At 36.4% G+C, this 23,240-nt stretch overlaps 2 protein-coding genes across 2 annotated transcripts; both read left to right on the top strand.

The window, feature by feature from the left end:
- The first annotated feature begins 998 nt into the window (after nt 1-998).
- LOC132065361 (vacuolar protein sorting-associated protein 24 homolog 1-like) lies at nt 999-7,136 on the top strand. The gene is made up of 6 exons (XM_059458716.1): nt 999-1,149; nt 1,659-1,735; nt 2,681-2,783; nt 3,556-3,677; nt 6,591-6,776; nt 6,875-7,136. Exons 1-6 carry the CDS (start codon nt 1,038-1,040, stop codon nt 6,935-6,937), a joined length of 663 nt encoding a protein of 220 aa, XP_059314699.1. The 5' UTR covers nt 999-1,037; the 3' UTR covers nt 6,938-7,136.
- A 3,892-nt stretch (nt 7,137-11,028) lies between these two features.
- Nucleotides 11,029-14,717, top strand: LOC132062909 (vacuolar protein sorting-associated protein 24 homolog 1). Its single transcript, XM_059455382.1, has 4 exons — nt 11,029-11,127; nt 12,558-12,679; nt 14,219-14,404; nt 14,503-14,717. Exons 1-4 carry the CDS (start codon nt 11,106-11,108, stop codon nt 14,563-14,565), a joined length of 393 nt encoding a protein of 130 aa, XP_059311365.1. The 5' UTR covers nt 11,029-11,105; the 3' UTR covers nt 14,566-14,717.
- The last annotated feature ends 8,523 nt before the right edge of the window (nt 14,718-23,240 follow it).

The following is a 23,240-nucleotide window of genomic DNA, read 5'->3' as shown; positions in this document are numbered from 1 at the left end:
CGAAAATATCCGGTGTTCTGAGTGCTCGAACCCTGGCTCATTCTAAAAAAAATAAAAATAACAAGGCAGTGTTTTGTAGCAAAATTAGGACTATTCGGGCAAAAGATAGGCCTTAAGTCTAACTTTTGTCCGAATAGGCCTAATTTTGGGCAAAAGTTAGGTCTTAAGACAGAGGTTTCGCGAAAGTCTTGCCTTGCAATTTTTTTTTTTTGACTGAGCTAGAATTTGAACTCAGAATCTCTGGATATTTTCTGTCACTTTTTTAAGCGAAGGACAAAAAATAAAGACCAGCAATTTGAGGGACAAAATTTAAAGACCAGCGCCTTTGAAGGACAATCTATGCTAAAAAAAAAGATCAATTGTGAATAGTGGGTCATTTGCACTTTTGGCCCTATTTTGTACTGGTTTTTAAATTTTGGCTCTCACATAGTAAACAACTTTTTCATAGAACACGAGTTTATATTTTCATATTATAATATTCTACAAATTTTTGCGCTGTTTTCTTAAAAAACTTAATCTCTGGTGCAACATAAGTTGATCTTAAAGAGTAAAAATTAAAAACCTACCCATTTGAAGGACAAAAAATTAAAGACCAACTCATGTGAGGGACTAAAATTAAAGACCAATCCATTTGAAGTGAATGTCCAGACATAAATTTTCACTGGTTATTTCTTTTTGGGGCAATAATTTAGGAAATGACCCTTATTTTTATCTAATTTATGTATCATTTAGATTACGGTCTAAAATTTTTTATGAGAAAATATTAATTCATGATATATTAATTTGTAGATTTTCTGATGGTTACATTTACACCACTTTTTTTAAAAATAAAAAACAAAATCTAACTGTACAGTCTTGGAAGTCGAAATCAATTCGGCGAAACAAAAGAAAGAGAAGAAAAAATTCACCAATTTTTTCACTTTTATACTGCGAATCTACGGTAAAAATAATTGAAAAAAGTTATTGTTGTTGGATAAGAATAATTTATTGAGAAGAATAAGAAGGCGATAAAGAAAAGTTGTTGTTTTGATGTTGAAATGGAGAAAGTAAAGAATATATTGAAGCCAAAACCGAACCCTCAACAGCTATTAAGAGATTGGCAACGTAGGCTCCGACAAGAGTGTCGCAACATTGAACGTCAAATCCGAGGTTCATTTCTTTCTCTTTATTTTTTCATAATCAAGAATGATAAGTTTTTTTTTTTTTTTTTGTTTGGGTGATTGTAAAGTTTGATTTTTTTTATATGGGGTTTGTTTAGGAAGTAAAAGGGTTTTTTGGGTGATTGTAAAAATTGATTCTTTATGTTGGGTTTCTTGAATTTTTCTGTTTTAAATCCGAGGTAAATTGTTTTTTTTTTCTTTTTCTGTTTAATATTTTATAATCAGGAAGGAAAGGTAAAATAATTGAAAAAGTTATTGTTGTTGGTAAAGTTTGAGTTTTTTTTATGTTGGGTTGAAGCCAAAACCGAACCCTCTTGAATTTTTCATAATCAGGAAGTTAAAGGGTTTTTTGGATGATTGTAAAGTTTGATTCTTTTTGTTTTTTTTTGTTTTTTTGGGTGATTGTAAAGTTTGAATTTTTTTTGTTTCTGGGTTTTTTTGGGGATTGAAAAGTTGATATTTAATGTTGGGTTTGTGAAAATTTGGGATTTTGAGCAGATATACAAAGAGAGGAGAAGAATGTACAGAAAGCAATTAAAGAAGCAGCAAAGAGAAATGATATGGGTTCTGCCAAGGTGGTTTTACTGCTCTCAGCTGAACTTTTTAATTTGGAAATCCTATCACATATTTTTTTTTTTTTTTTGCTGGTGATGACTGCTTTTTGTTTTTTGTGCTTTGATTATCACATTATTTCATTGTTGTGATGCTATGTTCTGCTTTTCCTATCGCATTATTCGCTTTTGTTATTGCTTTCATTATTTCTCGTATCCTCCTTTTTCAAACTGCTGTGAAATGACTTACTTGAGCCAAGGGTCTATCGGAAATAGCTTCTCTATTTCTACGAGGTAGGGGTAAGGTTTGCGTACGCTCTACCCTACCCTCCCCGGACCCCTCTTGTGGGATTACACTGCATGTGTTGTTGTTGTTCTGATGAGTGCTTTTTTTTGCCTGCTGATGCTAATCTTACTTATAAGGACTATATACTGAGAAATAGTTTAAAGTAAGTTCTTATAGAAATTGTGCTACTTTGGAGCTAGGAGAATAAACTTAATGTGGTTTTAAAATAATTAGATGTAATTAAATTGCCTAAAGCATGGATCTTTTCGTTGTTTATACTTTTTATCCTGCTTTTTTTTACGCACCAGCTTCTTGCAGACTTGGCTCATAGCTTATTTATCTTGCTTATTAGTACTAGTTATTAGGTAGTGTTTCTCGTGCCTTTTAAGAAAAGTGAGATAATAGTGGAAAGTTTTCTTAGCATGTAGAAAATGTTGGAAACTATTAACTTTGAATATGTGTTGTTTTTTCTTAGTTGCTTGTTCATATTTTTAGTATTTAGGTTTTAATCTTAGGCATTTGCTAAAGGACTTTTTTTAATCTTAATCTTAGATTATGTTTTTCAAGTGTGTACGTTGAATTCAGACATTCAGTTTGATACTATATATTGTTATGAGACATATTTTGTTGTTTTTGGCGTCCCATTGCTTATTCCTATCAGAGCATTGATGTTTTTATTGTAGTCACTTGCTAAAGAGATTGTGAGATCTCAAAGAACTGTGAACCGATTATACGAGAATAAGGCGCAGTTGAATTCAATATCCATGCACCTTGGAGAAAGTGTCGGTATGGTCAAAGCCTTGCTTCACCTTTTATATATGTATCTGTCGTATATTCAGGAGTGTGCATTTGGTCCTCTAAGTTCTTGATGAGCAAGCTGTCTTGATAACAATTTGCATTACTTTTCTGTCACTTAACAGTATTTAACGACTAATGAGTTATGAACTTTTAGTCCATACTGATATATAAGTTCATGGGAACCAAAACCATTTTCGATATCAAAACTCCAAAGAGAAAATCTTCAATCATCTTTTCTTGTCTGAAAGGAGAACTTTTTTGCCCCTGCTACCATATAATGAACTATTTTTTTCCAGAATTCTTTTGTTTGCTAGATGTTGGAATGGATTTTTTTTTTTTTTTGAAAAGTGGAATGGATTCTTAATACATAAGTTATGTTATAAAAAATATGTACTATATAAAATTGGTGCTGGATTGTTTTAGCATGTGAAATATTTGATAGTAAACTGGCATGTCAAATGCTTTATACAGAGGATCTATGCGCCTTTTTTTTTCCGTCTAGGGAAATAAACATTCTATTCCTGGCCGAGATGACAAAACTTCTGGCTAATTTTGTCAAAAAGAAAATTTCAATTCATGGGCTTAGTAAATAGTAAAGGCCTGGAAATTTTATTTATACTTTAAATCCTTTTAATGAAACAAAGTTTGTCTAGTGTCAAAGTTAAATAAATTAACCAATCAAACAAAAGTTGATTAGATTTTCATTTTTTGTTAAGTCAATTAATTTCTTTACTCATTGAACTTCTAATGGGTTTTGCAGCCATTGCTCGCACAGTGGGACATTTGTCTAAGAGTGCTGAAGTCATGAAGCTCGTCAATAATCTTATGAAGGCTCCGGAAGTGGCTATGACAATGCAGGAATTTAGTAAAGAAATGACCAAGGTATATCTCTTTGGCTTTAGATTTTGAGCTTCAATGATATTCTTGAGCTTTCCTCCTGGTTGGGGAATCACCTTTTAACCAGTTTGATACTGATTCTTAAATAGTGTATTATGCTTAGATGACATACGGGCCTATTTGTTCTCTGCTTGCTACAGCTCTCTTCTGCACTTGACTATATTTTCTCTAAAGTAATTCCCAAGTTCGATCTGAGCATTAACGTTTCCGACCTATTTTCAATCTCAAAATAAAAACTACTCCAAAAGAAAGAGTTCGACCACAAAAATAGTTAATAACTAAGCCTGAGAAAACAAAAACTGCCCACAAAAAAATCCTCTTCTGGTAGGCTAGTGCGGCATGTTGTGCCAAAGGCTCAAGCCAAGTGCTCGCCTTTGTGTTGGTGTTGTTAGAATAGTTTGATTCTCGTGTCCCAGTTTGTGCATTGCCTCAGAAGCCTCACCAGCTTGTCGCGCCTATGTTCAACGCGGCGCGTTGGACTTTATATTCCAGCTTGTTTTTCTCTGACTTGTTCACGCAATCCTTGAGCTTCTAAATATGATATTCTTTTCATGAATCTTCGAATAACTCTCTGAATACTCCTATTTATATCTAAAAAGCCGTGAAGCTTCTTGATTTGCAATCCTTGGACGCTCATGGTCTTTGAATGAGTTAATAGTGCTTTGGAGTTTGGACCCTTCGAATTCTTCCATAACTAGCCTCTAGGTACGAGCGTTGCGCGTGTACCCCATATCAATGAGTACACAATTTAAAAGAATCACATAAAAGTATTAATCTATGTGTTTGAGCTATACAACTACAACAACATACCCAGTGAAATCCCGCGATGGCAGAATGCAGGTAGGAAGGTAAAGTGTACGCGAGACCTTACCCCTATCTCTCGGAAGATAGGAGGAAATTTTGTTTCGAAAGACCCTCGGCTCGAGAGAAAACAAGACGAGAAAAAAGGTCGGATAAGCACAAACAGGTTAAAGAATATGAAAATGAAACTAACGAAAGCGAAAAAAGTCATGATAAAGCGATCGAGAAAAAAAAAGCGATGGCCACGGATAAATAAGATAATCGAAGTACAAGAAACAACATATAGTGCTAAAGAATCGAAAGGGACAATGTAGTATAGATCAAAACTGCGACTACTAGTACGAAGGGATATGCGGGACTAACTGCTAGCCTAATACCCTAATCTGAGTCCTCCATAACCTCCTATTTAAGGTCATGTCCCTCAGTTCGGAACCGCGCCATGTCCCTTCCAAGCACCTCTCCCCAATACTTCTTCTACTGCCTCTACCCTTCTCTCGAAACCGTCCATAGCCAACCTCTCACACCTCCGCCTTTGGGCATCCGTGTCTCTCCTCTTCACATGCCCAAATCATCTCGGCCTCGCTTTCCGCATCTCGTCCTCCACCGATGCTGACCCCACCTTATCCCGGATATCCATTCCTAATCCTATCTCGCCCGGCGTGCCACACATCCATCGCAAGATTCTTACCGCAACTTTATCTTTTGGACGTGAGAGTTCTTGGACGCCCAACACTCTTGCCCCGTACAACAAAGTCGGTCTCGCAACCACTTTGAACACGCTTAAGTTTTGGTGGCACCTTTTATCACACAAACTCTTGAAGCGAGCCTCCATTTCATCCACCCCCGCATTAATACGACGTGTGACATCATCGTCAATATCCGCCTTGTATAGTAGACCCAAGATATTTGAAACTTCCTTTCTTTTGGATGGCTTGGTACCAAGCCTCACTTCCACGCCAGCCTCATGTGTCACGTCACTGAACTTGCACTCCATGTACTCTGTCTTGGTCCTACTCAACTTGAACCCTTTAGACTCCAGAGTTTGTCTCCAAACCTCCAGCTTAGCGTTCATTCCGCTGCGTGTCTCGCCAATCAAGACTATGTCATCCGCGAATAATATAAAAATTAAAGAAAAAAAGTGTAAGCTTCTAAAAAGGATGAATGTTGATCCCATTTAGTTGGCTAAAAAGTAGGAAGAATTCCTGCCACATAAGTCCTTATATGCCTTATCGTGATTTCCAAGGACTTCTGTGGGAATATCTTATGAAAATTGTTGTTACTTCTATGACCTAATACTGAAAATAATCACTGACACAAAATACTTTATCACAGTTCTTCAAAGATTTGTCAAATAACAGAAATTTAGACAATTAAATCTTTTTTCTTTAGAGATTTGAGAATGAGGTTGACCCTATAGGTCCTTTTTTTTTTTGAGTTACAAAAAAAAAAAAAAAAGGGTTAAAGGTGGTCAAATTTGGCACCCTATAGCTCCTAGGATGGCCTTAAAGTGTTTAGGGGAAGGCATCTCTATGTGTACATATAGATACAATGGTGGTCAAATTTGGCTCTCTAATATGCGAAAAGGATCAATTTTACCCTCTGTTATACTATTCGTACAAAAATACTCTTAACGTTTCCTAAGTGGTTCAAATATACCCCTCTTTCATTAGGGCTGTCCAAGGTGGACGCCCGATCTCATGTGGCACTACCATTTGATGAGGTGGACACCATTTGACATGCCACATTACCGCCCCAACCCATTTTACTCCATTCCCTCTTCTTCTTCTTTCACCACTAGCACCTCCTCCCTTCAATCACCATTGCCACCATCAACACCACCGCTGTTTTCACCGTAGAATGGACCAAAAGGGGAGTCTGTGGCATGTCTAGCGGTTCACCGGAGAATGGACCAAAAGGGGAGTCTGTAGCATGTCTAGCGGTTGACCGAAGTATGGACCGAAAGGGGAGTCCGTGGCATGTCCCCCCCCCCCCCCCCCCAACCCCACACAGACGCCTCTTTTTTTCCTTCTCTCTCTCTCTCTCACACACACACATTTTCTTTTTACCTGGAAATTACCGGATCTCTTGTTATTGCAGGCTGGTGTCATGGAAGAAATGGTCAATGATGCGGTGGACAGTGCCCTGGATTCAGAAGACATGGAAGAGGAGATTGAAGAAGAAGTTGACAAGGTCTTGACTGCAATTGCTGGTGAGACTACTTCACAACTTCCTCAAGCAGTCCGAAAGGAGAAGTTAAAGCAACCGGCCGTAGAGGATGCAGAGGTATGTCCCCTCTCATCTGTGAGTTAATTTATAGAACAATCTTTTGTATGATCAACCAAAACTAAAATAAATAATCATTGATTTGTTATTTATTGCAGGGTGCTGATGACGAGGAAGATTTGGAAGAACTAAGAGCACGTCTTGCTAAAGTTAGATCCTAAGTTATTTTTAAATTGACTTGCATTGCCACTAAGGCTTCAATGTAAAATATGTTTGTATGTGAAGCGCAAACCTCTTCTATGGTCTGCCGAGCTGCATCTTTTATTTGGAAGAGAGGATAGTAGAGTACCTTCTGTATTAGTAGAATCAATACTCATGATATCATTGATTATCCAATGTGAGTTCTAATCTTTTTCTCTTCGCCATGCTTTTCACTCTATGGAAAATGAAAAAATATGCTAACTACATCTCCTGCTATTTAGTAGAATTGGCTGTTCTGTATTTGCGGATTCGCTCTCTCTCTTAAATGATAAATTTAATGCACTTATATTTTTGTGTCAAAAATAGCAAATTTTCTGATGTTACAATTTTTTCATAACTATTCGCATCCTTGCATGCTTCTGAAGTTGTATGTTCAATTTCTTTCCCTTCTCTCTTCGCATACGCTGGCTCCAGATGTCGCAGAGTTCTTGTTACTATTCCCGGCTGTCGTTTCATAGTGCAAAGAAGTACTTTCATCTCGTGAGTTAGTTTTACCCACCTTCTTGTTAATAGACACTAATGATATTTCTTGGACTCGTCCATCTTCTGTGGAGTGTAATCTAGGTTTCTGGTGATTGCATTTATTATTGTTACAGTATCAGGATCTGCAAGTATTACTGTCATTAAAGATAATGTATTTGTAGTTAAAACATCTTTCTGTCCAACTAGAATTCCCGGCCAGAAAGATCCAAGATCTGAATGATAGGCTGATCTAAAGTTGACAAGAGTTTGCTTTGCTTTTCTCATTTCACAAAGTTGAAATCTTTACAGCTTCTTAATTGCTAAGTGCATGATTTTTATGGCTTGATGTTGCTGTAAGTCTTGGTTTTTCTAGTGGATTACTGCAGGTGAATGGCTTGAAATGTGACTTCAGATTCAGCAGTCAATGTAGAGATGTTGAGGTATTACTAATAGGACTTTTATCAGTTTCTGGCTTGTGATTTGTCTTTCTTATGGAGTCCTGGTCTAAGTGATTAAAGACTTACCGTCATCTTTGAATTCTGCAGAAAGCTGTTGTGTCTTTAATCATTACACTGTATTTCAGAAAGACTATCCTATACAAGCTCCCCCCTGAAATAATCAATTTAGTTAAGTTGGATAGTATTTGTATCTTTAGTGTAGAAATATGCAATATGATCGTATCTCACCTAGTGCTTCTTTGTAAATGATGTTTTTGGTATATGTTTCCTCGTGTCGCTTTGGTTGCTCTATCATAACCAGCACTCTTGTTGTTGATATTGATATCCTTTTTGAAAGTGCAGTCCTTGTGATGAAACATGTTGCGATAAATATAGTCCAACTTTGATGATTGTTTTGTACGCCTCTATTAAAGAAAAAAGAAAAACCAGGCGGAACTTCTAATCCGCCGTTTTTTTGATTCGACATAAATGGGAAACTATAGCTTATCGCTAAACTATTTCTCATAAGGTTTGTGTTGATAGTGAGCTCCTTTGACTAACATATTCCACTCCCCTTTAGTGGGTCGTCCTGTTCATATGGGTTCACTGTGCTAAAGATCCACTAGAAAATGTTCTCTTTGGTTGGATTGGATATATAATTGGACATCAAAAGGTCCTTCAGACAACTCTGATAACAGATGAACAGGAGCAAATCATGGACTAAATTAAGATGATATACTATTGCACATTAGCCTCTTTGGTGTAATAGATCTTACGAATTTGTTTTTTCGAGCTCAATAGCACACACTCTTATTTAAAACTTCAATTTCCCCTTCCTTTTAAATGTGAGATTCGTCTAACATATCTTATATAATTCTTCTTAAAAAAATTAACCAGACTAAAAACCTGTTAATTCTTTTTGTTGACCTGTCAGCCATCGGGGGTGTCACACTTGCACTTTGCAACAAGCATGTTATACTGCAACAAATAAAGGTTTAAATCATGCTAGCTTTTCAAGAAGTATGAGAGGCATTAAGTCAACTTGTCATTTGAAAGGATCAAGCATGAAATATTGAGTTGAAGTGCAACATGGATCTTGCATAAAATTAGAAAAAAATAATATATTTCTTGATTTAACTAATATTACACATTTACACTATCAAAGCACTTAATTATTGCAGCAAAGATGTGTCCGCTTTGTTCTTTAGGTTACTAATCTCATTTATTATGAATGATTATTCTTGTAAAATTGAATTATATCCTGTGCAAATCCCTCTAAATATTATTTATACTATATTCAAATCTTTTCTTTCAAAGAAATAGTGGAAGATTTAATAAGTAGCACTCACATAATAATCACGCCTCGGTCTCAAACAAGTCAGTTGCTATTAATGTTTAACAACCCGCGGACTTAAAATTAGAATTCACCTCCATTTTTATAGTGTTCTAAAAAGAAATAGAAAATACGTAGATATTTTCATAATTCAGAATAGAATAAAAGCTAAATCATGATATATGTAAAAATTAGTTGAAGATACGTGTGAAATCACTGAGCAAAATTTTATTCCAAATTGGTAATGTGTGCACTAATTTACTAGTGGAATTATTAAAAATTGCACAGCACTTGTTATCCATGCTTAAGGTTTAATTTGGTGGTTCAATAGTGGTACGCCATTCATTTACACGATCACAAGTCAAAAAACCACTAATTAAATCATTTATTGCTTGAATTTTCTTACGTAAATTATAATAATCGGCTAAAAAAAGGACTATTTTCAACAATTCCGGACATTTTAATCATTTCTTTTTCTTAATTTCCTTGATTGCTTATAATGAAGCCAAAAAGTGCATTATCTTTTCCTGATTTCAGTCAACAAATATTTTTGGGAAAAAACCTGCATGATATGATGAAGTTTTAAACAAATAATTCAAGGTGGGTAATTTTAGCATGCTAGGTTAATTACCACTAATATTTTAATTAAAAACCTCCACCCCACATATGAAAAGTATATATATGAGAAGATTTCTTTCAGGATTTATTTCTACATTTAATTTAAACATGCTAAAATCCAGAATAGATATTGGAAATATTTGTTCGAAAGAAAATCTGAAGTTTGCAATATGATGGTGTTCTTTCATTGGTATCTCCTAATTAATTGCTTGGGTTTATCCTAATTTTTTTTAATTGTAATTGAGATTAGGTGCGGAGCTAGCTAGGTAGGCACCAGGGGTTCATCTCAATCTCCTAGGCAAAAAATTACGCTGTATATACAAAGTTAAATTATTTTATGCATAAATAGTAGATATTGAAACCCTTGGCTTCTTCGTGTATTTACTCCTTCATGGTTTGACCCTCTAAGAGAAAATCCTGGCTCCACCACTGATTGAGATTAGATTATTCAGCACGTATGAGGATCCACTAACTGCTGATCAAGCATATCATTGCGCTAGGTATTATAAGTCATGTTTATTTGGCATCAACTCTAACTTTATGTAAACCATAGTTTTGGTTAGTGTATATTTTGCAAATTAATCATATCCTGTAATAAATCAAATTGAGTATGTGTGTGAGGGGTGTCAACGGTACGGTTCGGGCGGTTATTTTATAAAATTTATATCGTACCAATTCTTTGGTTATTTCATTTTGTAGAACCAAAATTAGACTTTTGAAAACCGTCCCATCATGTCGGTTTCTCTTCGCTATCAGTACGGTTCGGTTAAGTTTAGGTTTTTCTTTTTACAAAAAGAACATCATGTTATGGTCACTAGTAAAAGTTAAGACACAATATCATACATACATCTAGAGGACTTTAACAAAAACTCTCTACATAGTTTTACTGATTCTCGTGCCTTTTAAGAATAGTGAGATAATACTGGAAAGTTTTCTTAGTATATAGAAAATGTTGGAAACTATTAACTTTGAATATGTGTTGTTTTTCTCTCAGTTGCTTGTTCATATTTTTTAGTATTTAGGTTTTAATCTTAGTCATTTGCTAAAGGACTTTTTTAAAATCTTAGTCTTAGATTATGTTTTTCAAAGTGTGCATGTTGAATTCAGTTTGATACTATATATTGTTATGAGACATATTTTGTTGTTTTTGGCGTCCCATTGCTTATTCATATCAGGGTGTTAATGTATTTATTGTAGTCACTTGCTATAGAGATTGTGAGATCTAAAAGAACCGTGAACCGATTATACGAGAATAAGGCGCAGTTGAATTCAATATCAATGCACCTTGGAGAAAGTGTCGGTATGTCAAAGTCTTGCCCTCACATTTTGTATATATGTATGTGTCCTTGTACATTCAGGAGTGTGCATTTGATTCTCTAAGTTTTTGTCGATGAGCTAGCTGTATCGAGAACAATATGCATCTGACGAGAAATAGCACCATTATTTCTTGACAGGGATGAAGGGATGTCCATCTCATGTTGAATAATGAATAATTTAACAAATTTACTTTCTTGCCCGATGTCTCAGTTTCTGGCTTGCAAATGCAATGGCTTACTTAAGGGAGTATCAAATGTGTCTTCATATACAAGCCCTCCACCCAAATTAAAATGTTTTCTGACTTTGTTCAATAATTAAATATGGAGTTTGAAGAAGCATAATGTATGTGTATTTATATAGATGTTCAAAAATGCAGAAGTAGGATTGTAAATTTTTCTTTATGATTTTGATTTTCTGTAATAAGAGGTGAAAGTTTTCGCTTTATGCTGGTCAAATGGATGTTAATGTGGTGAAACCGATAACAAAATTCTGCCTTTTCTTAATGACCGAGAAACCTATCTGGAGTCAACCCTTTTCAGAACTCGGGATGATGACCTGCCCCTCTACCCTTCTCCACTTTAATACTGAACTTAGTTCGTGTGGCATAGGGTTCAGGGTTCGAACTAGTAACCTAAGGTACAAGTCCCTCAACCTTGGCCAATTGAGCTAAGAAAGTACGTATTCTGAAAAAGAAAAGTGCATGTGATTCATTCATCCTTAGCCTCTAAGACATAACAGTTTTTAACGACTAAATAGTTATGAGCTTTTAGCCCCTACTGATTTATAAAGTTGGAAGCAACTTCATTTTCTATATCTGAACTCCAAAGAGAAAAATGTCAATCATCTTTTCTCGTCTGAAGGAGATTTTTTTGTCGCTACTACCATATAATGAATTTTGGTCCAGGACTGTTTTGTTTGCTAGACGCTGGAACAGATTCTTAGTAAATAGTTACTATAATACTCATGTATATTAAGTTGGTGCTGGATTGTTTTAGTTTTTGAAATATTTGATAGCATGTGGGCATGTCAACTGCTTTATACAGCAGAACTATGTATCTAGGAAGCACATTGTTTTATAACATGCACTTACTCTTTGTTTTAGGTTTTTGATTTTGGATTATCTTGCTTTGGTATTACTGTTTAATAAATGAGTAAACTTAAGAGCTTTAGGTATACACTATAACTCAAAATCTTCTATTTGAGACAGTGATTGAGTTGATACCTTTCTGTATTCTGTGTGAAGGTCGTTAGCAGCAGCTAGGAAAGTCACATCTATTAGAATTTCTACAGCTAGACTACCAGATATTGATGCTGGTTGGACAAAAATTTGAAGCCGTCCCTATTGACTTCTACTTCGATTATGTATATGTCGGGTTCTTCAGTTACGCGTTGACCTTCTAATTGGTTTTGCAGCCATTGCTCGGACAGTGGGACATTTGTCTAAGAGTGCTGAAGTCATGAAGCTCGTCAATAATCTTATGAAGGCTCCAGAAGTAGCTATAACAATGCAGGAATTTAGTAAAGAAATGACCAAGGTATATCAATTTTGCTTCAGCTTTTTGAGCTGCAATGAAATTCTTGAGCTTTCCACCTGGTTGGGGATCACCTATTCACCTTTTAACCAGTTTGATTCTGGTTCTTAAATTGCGTATTATGCTTAGATGACATGACGGGGTTATTATTTCTCAGCTTGCTACGGCTTTCTTTCGCACTTGACTATGTTTCTCAAAAGTAATTCCCAAGTTCGATCTGAGCATTAATGTTTCCAACCTACAAAAATGTTTTCCAATCTCAAAATAAAAACTACTCCAAAAATAGAGTTCGACCACATATATAGTTAATAACTAAGCCTGAGAAAACAAAAACTGCCCACAAAAAATCCTCTTCTGGCAGGCTAGTTCGGCGTGTTGTGCCAAGCGCTCACGCTGTGTTGGTGTTGTTAGCACAGTTTTATTCTCGTGTCCCAGTGTGTGCATTGCCTCAGACTATGTTCAACGCGGGGCGTTGGACTTATATTCCAACTTGTTTTTCTCTGACTTGTTCACGCATTCCTTGAGCTTCTAAATATGATATTCTTTGCATGAATCTTCGAATAACTCTCTGAATACCCTTCTAATTATATCTAAAAACCCATGAAGCTTCTTGATTTGCAATCCTTGGACGCTCTTGGTCTTTGAATGAGTTAGTCTCTAGGTATTTAGCGTTGCCATGTACCCCATATGCCATATCAATGAGTACACAATTTGAGAGAATAACATAAAAGTATCAATCTATGCGTTTGAGTTAAAATAAATATTAAAGAAAAAAAGTGTAAGCTTCTAAAAAGGATGAATGTTGATCCCATTTAGTTAGCTAAAAAGTAGAAAGAACTCCCTCCCCCACATAAGTCCTCATATGCCTTATTGTGATTTCCAAGGACTTCTGTGGGAATATCTTATGAAAATTGTTGTTACTTCTATGCCCTAATATTAAAAATAATCAAGTAACACAAAATACTTTATCACATTTCTTCAAAGATTTATCTTTATCAAATAACAGAAATTTAGAAAATTGAATATTTTTTCTTTAGAGATTTGAGAATGAGGTTGACCCTATAGCTCCTAGGATGGCCTTAAAGTGTTTATGGGAAGGGAGGGTCAAATTTGCCGCTCTACTATGCGAAAAGGATCACCTTGCCTCTCTACTATGCGTGAAGGATCAATTTACCGTCTGTTATACTATTCATACAAAAATACCCCTAACGTTTCTTAAGTGGTTCAAATATACTCCTCTTTCGTTAGGGCTGTCCAAGGTGGACGTCGAATCCCATGGCACCATGGCACTGCCATGTGATGAGGTGGACACTACTTGACATGCCACGTTACCGCCCCAACCCATTTTACTCCATTCCCTCTTCTTCTTTCTCCACTAGCACCTCCTCCCTTCAATCAACATTGCTACCATCAACACCACCGCTTTTTTCACCGTAGAATGGACCAAAGGGGAGTCCGTGGCATGTCACGTCTTCTCTTCTCTCTCTCACACACGCACATTTTCTTTTTACCTTGAAATTGTCCTCTCTCTTGTTATTGCAGGCTGGTGTCATGGAAGAAATGGTCAATGATGCAGTGGAGAGTGCCCTGGATTCAGAAGACATGGAAGAGGAGATTGAAGAAGAAGTTGACAAGGTCTTGACTGCAATTGCTGGTGAGACAACTGCACAACTTCCTCAAGCAGTCCGAAAGGAGAAGTTAAAGCAACCCGCCGTAGAGGATGTAGAGGTATTTCCCCTCTCATCTGTGAGTTAATTTATAGAACGATCTTTTCTATGATCAACCAAAACTAAAATGAATAATCATTGATTTGTTATTTATTGCAGGGTGCTGATGACGAGGAAGATTTAGAAGAACTAAGAGCACGTCTTGCTAAAGTTAGATCCTAAGTTACTTTTAAATTGCCACTAAGGCTTCAATGTAAAATATGTTTGTATGTGAAGCGCAAACCTCTTCTATGGTCTGTCGAGCTGCATTTTTATTTGGAAGAGAGGATAGTAGAGTTCCTTCTGTATTAGTAGAATCAATACTCGTGATATCTTGTATTGATTATCCAATGTCAGTTCTAATCTTTCTCTTCGCCGTGCTTTTCACTGTATGGAAAATGAAAAAGTATGGTAACAACATCTCCTGCTATTTAGTAGAATTGGCTGTTCAATGTATTGGCGTAGGATGCTCTCTCTCTATTTCAAATTGTAATTTTAATGCACTTCTCTTTTTTGTGTAAACTATATAGTATTAAAACAGCCAATTTTCTGATGTTACAAATTTTGCATAACTAATCGTATCCTTGCATGCTTCGGAAGTTCTCTCTGTTGACTAATCGCGTGAGTTCGGTTGTGATACAGAGATGGGGACTATTGAGAGTCTGGTTTGACACAGTTTTGGGGACTATTGAGAGTCCGGTTGTGATATTGATATGGCACTGTTGAGTCCATGACATCATTGATATGATCGTTATGTGCGCGTGGATTTGGATCCGTCCCTCATTGAGTCACCGTAATTTTTAATTTGCTTTTCCTCTTCACATAGTTGAAACACTTAGAGCTTTCTTGATTGCTAAGTGCATGACTTTTAAGGCTTTATGTTGCTTCAGGTGTTGGTTTTTCTAGTGGATTACTGTGAATTTAGTTAAGTTGGATAGTATTTGTATCTTTAGTGTAGAAATATGCAATATGATCGTATCTCACCTAGTGCTTTGTAAATGATGTTTTTGGTATATGTTTCCTCGTGTCGCTTTGGTTGCTCTATCATAACCAGCACTCTTGTTGTTGATATTGATATCCTTTTTGAAAGTGCAGTCCTTATGAGGAAACAAGTTGCGTCAAATATAGTCCAATTTTGATGATTGTTTTGCAAAGTAAAAGGAAAGAAGACTTCTTGATGCTTTAATGGATAGTTTTGTATGCCTCTATTAAAGAAAAAAGAAAAATCAGGCCGAACTTCAAATCCGCCGTTTTTTTGATTCGACGTAAATGGGAAACTATAGCTTATCGCTAATTTCTCATACGGTTTATGTTGATAACATATTCCACTCCCCTTTAGTGGGTCGTCCTATACATATGGGTTCACGTGCTAAGGATCCACTAGAAAATGTTCTCTTTGGTTGGATTGGATATATAATTGGACATCAAAAGGTCCCTTAGACAACTCTGATAACAGATGAACAGGAGCAAGTCATGGACTAAATTAAGATGATATACTATTGCACATTAGCCTCTTTGGTGTAATAGATCTTACGAATTTGTTTCTTCAAGCTCAATAGCACACACGTACTATATGGACTTGTATTACATCTTAGCTAAAACTTCAGTTTCCCCTTTCTCTTAGATGTGAGACTCGTCTAACATATCTTATATAATTCTTCTTAAAAAATTAACCAGCCTAAAAACCTGTTAATCCTTTTTGTTGACCTGTAATCCATCGGGGGCGTCACACTTGCAATTTGCAACAAGCATTTTAAATTGTTAATTATGGTGGAGGATGCCAAAAAATAAAGGTTTAAATCATGCTAGCTTTTCATGAAGTATGACAGGCATTTAAGTCAAACTTGTCATTTGAAAGGATCAAGCATGAATATTGAGTTGAAGTGCAGCATGGATCTTGCATAAAATTTGAAAGAAATATATTTCTTGATTTAACTAATATTACACTATCAACGCATTTAATTATCGCAGCAGGTTGTGTCCGCTTTATTCTTTAGGTTACTAATCTCATTTATTATGGACGATTATTCTTGTAAAATTGAATTATATCCCGCGCAAATTTCTCTAATTTTTATTTATACTCTGTTCAAACCTTTTCTTACAAAGAAAGAGTGGAAGCGTTAATAATTAGCGCTCAAATAATAATTATGCCTCGATCTCAAACAAGTCGGTTGCTATTAATGTTTAACACCCCACGAACTTAAAATTAGAATCCACTTCCGTTTTTATAGTATTCTAATACGTAGATATTTTCATAATTCAGAGTAGAATAAAACCTAAATCATGATATATGTCAAAATTATTTGAAGATACGTGTGAAATCACTGAGCAAAATTTGATCCTAATTGGTAATGTGGGCACTAATATAATTTACTAGTGGAATTATTAAAAATTGCACAGCACTTGTTGTCCATGCTTAAGGTTTAATTTGGTGGTTCAATAGTTGTACGCCATTCATTTACAAGATCACAAGTCAAAAAACCACTAACTAAATCATTTATTGCTTGAATTTTCTTATGTAAATTATAATAATCGGCTAAAAAAAGGACTATTTTCAACAATTCCGGACATTTTAATCATTTTTTTCCTTAATTTGCTTGATTGCTTATAATGAAGCCAAAAAGTGCATTATCTTTTCCTGATTTCAGTCAACAAATATTTTTGGGAAAAAACCTGCATGATATGATGAAGTTTTAAACAAACAATTCAAGGTGGGTAATATTATTAATTAATAATTATGACCAATCTATTGGTCTTGTAGTTGACTATGTTTTCACATTCATGCATGTACATGCTAGGTTAATTACCACTAATATTTTAATTAAACACTTCCACTCCACATATGAAAAATATATATGAGAAGATTTCTTTCAGGATTTATTTCTACATTTAATTTAAACATGCTAAAATCCAGAATAGACATTGGAAATATTTGTTCGAAAGAAAATCTGATGTTTACAATATGATGGTGTTCTTTCATTGGTATTACCTAATTAATTGCTTGGGTTTAACCTAATTTTTTTTTTTTAATTGTAACTGAGATGAGGGACGGAGCTAGCTAGGTAGGCACCAGGGGTTCATTTGAATCTCCTAGGCAAAAAATTACGCTGTATATATAAGGTTAAAATTATTTTATGTATAAATAGTAGATATTGAAACCCCTTGGCTTCTTCGTGTATTTACTCCTTCATAGTTTTGACCCTCTAGGTGAAAATTCTGGCTCCACCACTGATTGAGATTAGATTATTCATCACGTATGAGGATCCACTAACTCCTAATCAAGCATATCATTGCTAGGTATTATAAGTCATGTTTATTTGGCATCAACACTAACTTGAGAAGATTTGTTAAAAATGCCCCTTCTAAGTTTTCATTGGGAATGTGGCCACTCATTTTCTTTTTCGATTATTTTTCGGTATTAGGGTTTAGAAAAATGGAAATGGGGTACTTTTCATAATTTTAAAAAGATTGGAAGTTTTAAGTTATATACTTAAGTCCAGTTGACTTCTAATAAAATACACAAACACCCCCTCTCTCTCATCCGTCCCTTTCTCTTCTTTATTTCTCTTTCTAGCTTGGAACTCTCTTCTCTTCCACCTCTCCCCCAAGCTCCAATATGCCTTGATCGTCGTAAACAGGTAATTTCTTTAACTCTGCAACTCCGGCGGAGCATTGTGAGCTCCATATTGCCCTAATTTTTTTTTTTTCGATCTTGATAAAAAAAATTAGGGTTCATAAAGATCTGCTTTTTTTCAAAACCTTTGTTGTTTTGCTTGTTTTTTCGTCGAAATGTGTGTTATTTATGCTTATTTTGCTTGCTTCGATCTTTGTTTTTCTGTTTTTGCTTTTTGAAATTGTATATGGTCTATTAATAGACTTTTGGTCGATTATTGTTATATCGTGTTGATCAACGTCTCTATTGTTTGTATATAGATCGTATAAATGCCAGTGTAGAGGTAGTAGGAGGAGGAAAAAATACTCCCCGTTCTGTGCTATGGTTGAAACTCATTCTAATGCGAATCGTAAGGATAAAAAATAGAAGAGGTGAAGAATTTAGCCGAGATAGAAAAAGAAAAAGACGTGCAAGTGTAAGCCGAGAGTACGTCCCACTCGTACTCGTCGACGAGTGTAGTGCCGACGGAGACAGAGCCGAAAGAGAGTCAAGAGTGTATTCGAGGATGGTTCAAAACACTCTAGTGTCAGCCAAGATGTTAATCCTTTGTCCTTGCCTGTTGAAAAGTATGGCTTGATCAATTGGTTGGATGATTATGAATCTTTTGCAGCAAAAGTTTTTGTTAGGAGCAGGCTGTCGTTCTTAGTTAAATTTAACAATGTGTTGAGAGATAAAAAAAAGAAAAGAAAGGAAAATGTTGATTTGGTCACTTTAGAAAGCTGTCAAAATTCTTCATCCATTTCAACGGACGGATGATCCACTATATGCTTCTTCGTCATGTGGTCCAGAAAAAGAAACATGAAATGTGGTTCCTCGTGAACGACAAGCCTGGGTGTTTTGGCTTGAAGGAGTTTGCATTGATCACTGGTTTAAATTGTGGATCCTATCCCTCTCAATCTAGAGAGGACAGGCACCAAAAAAGGCACTTAATTTTAAAGGTTACTCTAAAGAAGAAGATTACATCAGACAAGCTATTGTCGTTGATAAAAAAGCCTAGATTAAATAAAGAAGAAAAGCTAGAATGTTGTCTTGTGTGGTTTCTCCATACAATTTTGATGGTCAAAGATGTGTCCAGGGGTGTGGACGCTGATTGGCTTAAAAAGGCTGACGATTTGGAATTCTTCCGAAGCTATCCTTGGGGAAGAGAATCCTTTGAACTCACCTTGGAATACTTGATGGACAAGGTAGACATTCCGTGCATCACCAAACCTAACTTTATAAGATATGCTCCTACGGCTTTCCCCGGGCGCACGTGTACATGTTATAAACAACTGGTGTAGTAGATTATAGACCGTGTGTTATTTATTTTTACACTAAACGATTATTTATGTTATTATAGGTATGGACTTATGAAGCTTTCCCCGCACTCAGACCGCATGCCGGCAACCGACGAGGTTCCTCTCGTCTATTCTTAGATTCTGTGGCACACCACAAAAAAATGGAGCGATTTACTGAAGGTATCCATTTAGTATTGGAGGGGGGATTTCACAGGTATAAATTTGGAGTCTATTATCAATGTTTTTGCAAAAATATAAACTAAATGCTAATGTTTTGCATATTTGTAGGTTGTGCACCTTACATCATCCCTACAATGTTTGGAGATGGAGCACGACTACATGAAAGACTTCTTGGCATTTGACGACGAGGTTGACGATCCCATCATCGATAATCAAGATCGAATCGGGAAGGCGTGACCATATTGGTTATACCAAAGAGTGGCTCAAGGATCCTAGTAGGTTGAAAAAGCACCCCAAGGAGAATTTCGACGAGGATACTCATCATGCCTCGAAGAATCGTAGTAGGTTTGAAAAGGAGTCCAAGGAGCCCTCAGATGATGTGGAAGATATTCAATCAGAAGATTTTGGTGGTAATGTTGGCATTGGGACTTCTAGGGGTCGTGCCGCACCAAGTGGGGGCCTATCAATGCCGATAGAGCATGTGGAACTGCAGCAGCGTTTGGTGAGATGGAAGAGTCTCTGAATGTTATTCTCGCTTATGTGGAGGCAGAAAAATTTAGAAAGAGCGAAACAGCGAAGAAGAAGAATTAGGAGACTGTCAAAGAGAAAGGTGAACTTTTTGAATTTTTTGTTTGTAATTGTGTTATATACGATTTGTATTCTTTTTAATTATGTCCAAAAAATGCAGCACAAGCACCTGTGGGCCCATCTACTATCAACAAGTTGAATGTAGGTGCTGAACTCCCTAGACCAGCTGCTCAAGCTGAGAAGGCAACAGGTGTTTTTGTGCCAATTGCCCAGGTTAATGAGAAGAATGCTAGTGCTGATCTTGGAGAAGGCCGAGGTCCCCAGACCTTCGAAGTCGAGGAAACTTGAGATGGTTGAGGTTGAGAAGGTTGAGCTCCCTATACCAAGCCGCTCAACTCGAGAAGGCGGCGATGTCCCTCGCTAAGGTTAACGAGAAGAATGCTAGTAGTAAGGCGAGTCAAGCTCGATGCCGGGTTTGACCCCGAAAAAGTTGTGTCGGTGCGTCCTCGCCGTATTAATGGTTCTTTCTGGACAACTAATTTGGTTATTTGGGTTGTAACAAACAATTAGTTTTTGCTGAACGTGTGTGTGATGGATGATGACAAACAATCAAGATTAATGTCCGATGCTTTTAATCGTTTGGGATTAATTTATGCGAAGGTTAGATCATTGAAACCTTTGTATAAAATTGTCTTGTTGCCTTTCGAATTTGGATGTGCATAAATATTTTGGACGTTTTCAAATATGATTGTTTTAACAAACAATTAATTTGACTGTTGTGTATCTAAGTGTGTTGTTTCATTGTGAACTTGGATGTCTTCAAATATGATTGTTTTTACTAGCAGTGGTCACTTCTTAATATAATTATCTATCGGCGACATGAAACCTTATTATCTGCTACGATGATTGTCAATCATCAACTGTGAGTTTATATATTCTATTATCGACTATGAATAAAGTTTATGCACAAACTTAATAGAGATGTTATGACGCTTGAGGACAAACACATATATTTTTCATATAAATAAAACCCGCTTCATATTGTCCAAAATTCTTCATACGCCAAAATGAAATACCCAATCCCACTACAGCCCTATTACATATTGCCATATAGCAAATACCACTAATAAACCATATAAAAGTATCGTTAGTCTATTATTTTTCTCTTCAGCCACCATCAATCTCTGTTTTACTTCATCCCTCTCAATTTTAACTTCTCCCAACTTTCAAGCGATTCTTCTTTTCTCCAGATTCTCTAAACAAAGACTGAAGTAATTCCTCGTTCTCTAAAGATTCTCTAAGCCTATTTTGCGCCTCTCGACGGTTAAGCCTTTTGATGTTGGTGTCTCTGTGTCCACCGCGCTCTCCGTTAGCTAGGTCCCGGCTCATTTGAGATTTTTGGTGTTTTGTGGTGTGGATCAATAAACCCGAAATAGTCGCAACCACCATAATCCTGAAACAAATAGCAATCAATTAGAGTTTTTTGTCCTGAAACCATATAAAAAACGCATACATTTTGAATTAGAAACTTACAAAATCTAACCGCACAATTGCTGCAACTGCGAATTCGGGTTCTTTGGGGTGGGTGATGTCTTCAAGACAAAGATATTCACCGCAAAAATAAATGTCGATCTCGTGATTGAGATGTTTCAGATAGCTGAGACATTTTGGGTGTTTTGATCAACCAAAAAAATAATGGTGGAGTTTGATCAAGAAAAGAGACAATGGAGGTGTTTGATCAAAAAAAGAGACAATGGAGGTGTTTGAATTTTGAGTCGGTTTTATATAGCCATGGGTGTATTGTTGCCGTTGTAAATTTAAGAATATTTTATTTTATTACTGTTGTAATAAATACGCTTTTGTAACTCTTCTGCCTAAACAAAGCTAAGTGTGTCGGGGTCTATTAATAAACATAATTATAGTAAATGACTATGATTTATAATTACTCGTCGAGACAATTTATGATGGACCTTAAGGTTTATTATAAACCACGACAATAAAGGTTTTTATTGGAATGAGAAGCCTCGTTAAATTTGCACATGTCCAAATGCGTACCAAAAAAAATAAAAAATGAACCCCAAACCCCAAATCTAAAAAAAAGCCAAAAATAACAATAACAACAACAACAACAACATACCTAGTGAAATCCCACAATGTGGGGTCTGGGGAGGGTAAAGTGTACGCAGACCTTACCCTACCCTGGAAGATAGGTATTGTTTCCTTATCGATAAGCACGTATCAGCTTCAAAGCAAAATGAAAATGAAACTAAAGAAAGAGAAAAAGTCTTCGATAGAAATAGCCTCGAGAAAAAGCGTAGCTAGGCCACTACGTATAAATAAGATAATCAAAGTACAAGAAATAACATATAGTAGTAAGAATCGAAGGACAATAGACTATAGATCAAAACTGCGACTACCTATTAGCCTTCTACCCTAATCTGAATCCTCTATAACCTCTTATCTAAGGTCATGTCCCTGTAGTCGGAACTGCGCCATGTCCTGTCTAAGCACCTCTCCCCAATGGCCTCTACCTCTTCTGAAACCATCCATAGCTAACCTCTCACACCTCCGCACTGGGGCATCCGTGTCTCTTCTCCTCACATGCCCAAACCATCTCAGTCTCGCTTCCCGCATCTTTTCCTTTCCTCCACTGATTCCACTCCCACCTTATCCCGGATATCTTCATTCCTAATCTTATCTCGCATGGTGTGCCAACACATCCATCGCAACATTCTCATTTCCGCAACTTTCATTTTTTGGACGTGAGAGTTCTTGACTGCCCAACACTTCGCCCCGTACAACAAAGTCGGTCTCACAACCACTTTGTAAAACTCCGCTTTAAGTTTAGGTGGCACCTTCTTTTCACACAGCACTCCTGAAGAGAGCTTTCATTTCATCCACCCCGCACCAATACGATGTGAGACATCATCGTCAATATTCCCATTTCTTTGTATAATAGACCCAAGATATTTGAAACTTTTTTTTCTTTTGGATGGCTCGGGTACCAAGCCTCACTTTCACGCCCAAATTTCATGTCACCGGCCACCGACCCCACCCATATACTCTCCGTCTCGGTCCCACTAACCGAACCCTTTGACCCGCAGTTTGTCTCCAACCCCCCCAAAGTCACCCCCCCAGTCTCGTCAATCAAATTTTGTCATCCGGAAAAAATACACCATCACCTCACCTTAATTTGGGGC

This window comes from Lycium ferocissimum, chromosome 7 (genome assembly GCF_029784015.1).
Source record: "Lycium ferocissimum isolate CSIRO_LF1 chromosome 7, AGI_CSIRO_Lferr_CH_V1, whole genome shotgun sequence".
Classification (NCBI taxonomy): domain Eukaryota; kingdom Viridiplantae; phylum Streptophyta; class Magnoliopsida; order Solanales; family Solanaceae; genus Lycium; species Lycium ferocissimum.
This window is presented reverse-complemented; position numbering and strand designations above follow the sequence as displayed.

Bases quoted from the DNA above. Each gene is read 5' to 3' on its own strand.
- LOC132065361 (XM_059458716.1), top strand. From the start codon at position 1,038: ATGGAGAAAGTAAAGAATATATTGAAGCCAAAACCGAACCCTCAACAG. The intron at 1,150-1,658 runs GTTCATTTCTTT...GATTTTGAGCAG, and splicing joins CATTGAACGTCAAATCCGAG to ATATACAAAGAGAGGAGAAG. The intron at 2,784-3,555 runs GTATGGTCAAAG...TGGGTTTTGCAG, and splicing joins GCACCTTGGAGAAAGTGTCG to CCATTGCTCGCACAGTGGGA.
- LOC132062909 (XM_059455382.1), top strand. From the start codon at position 11,106: ATGCACCTTGGAGAAAGTGTCG. The intron at 11,128-12,557 runs GTATGTCAAAGT...TTGGTTTTGCAG, and splicing joins GCACCTTGGAGAAAGTGTCG to CCATTGCTCGGACAGTGGGA. The intron at 14,405-14,502 runs GTATTTCCCCTC...TATTTATTGCAG, and splicing joins CCGCCGTAGAGGATGTAGAG to GGTGCTGATGACGAGGAAGA.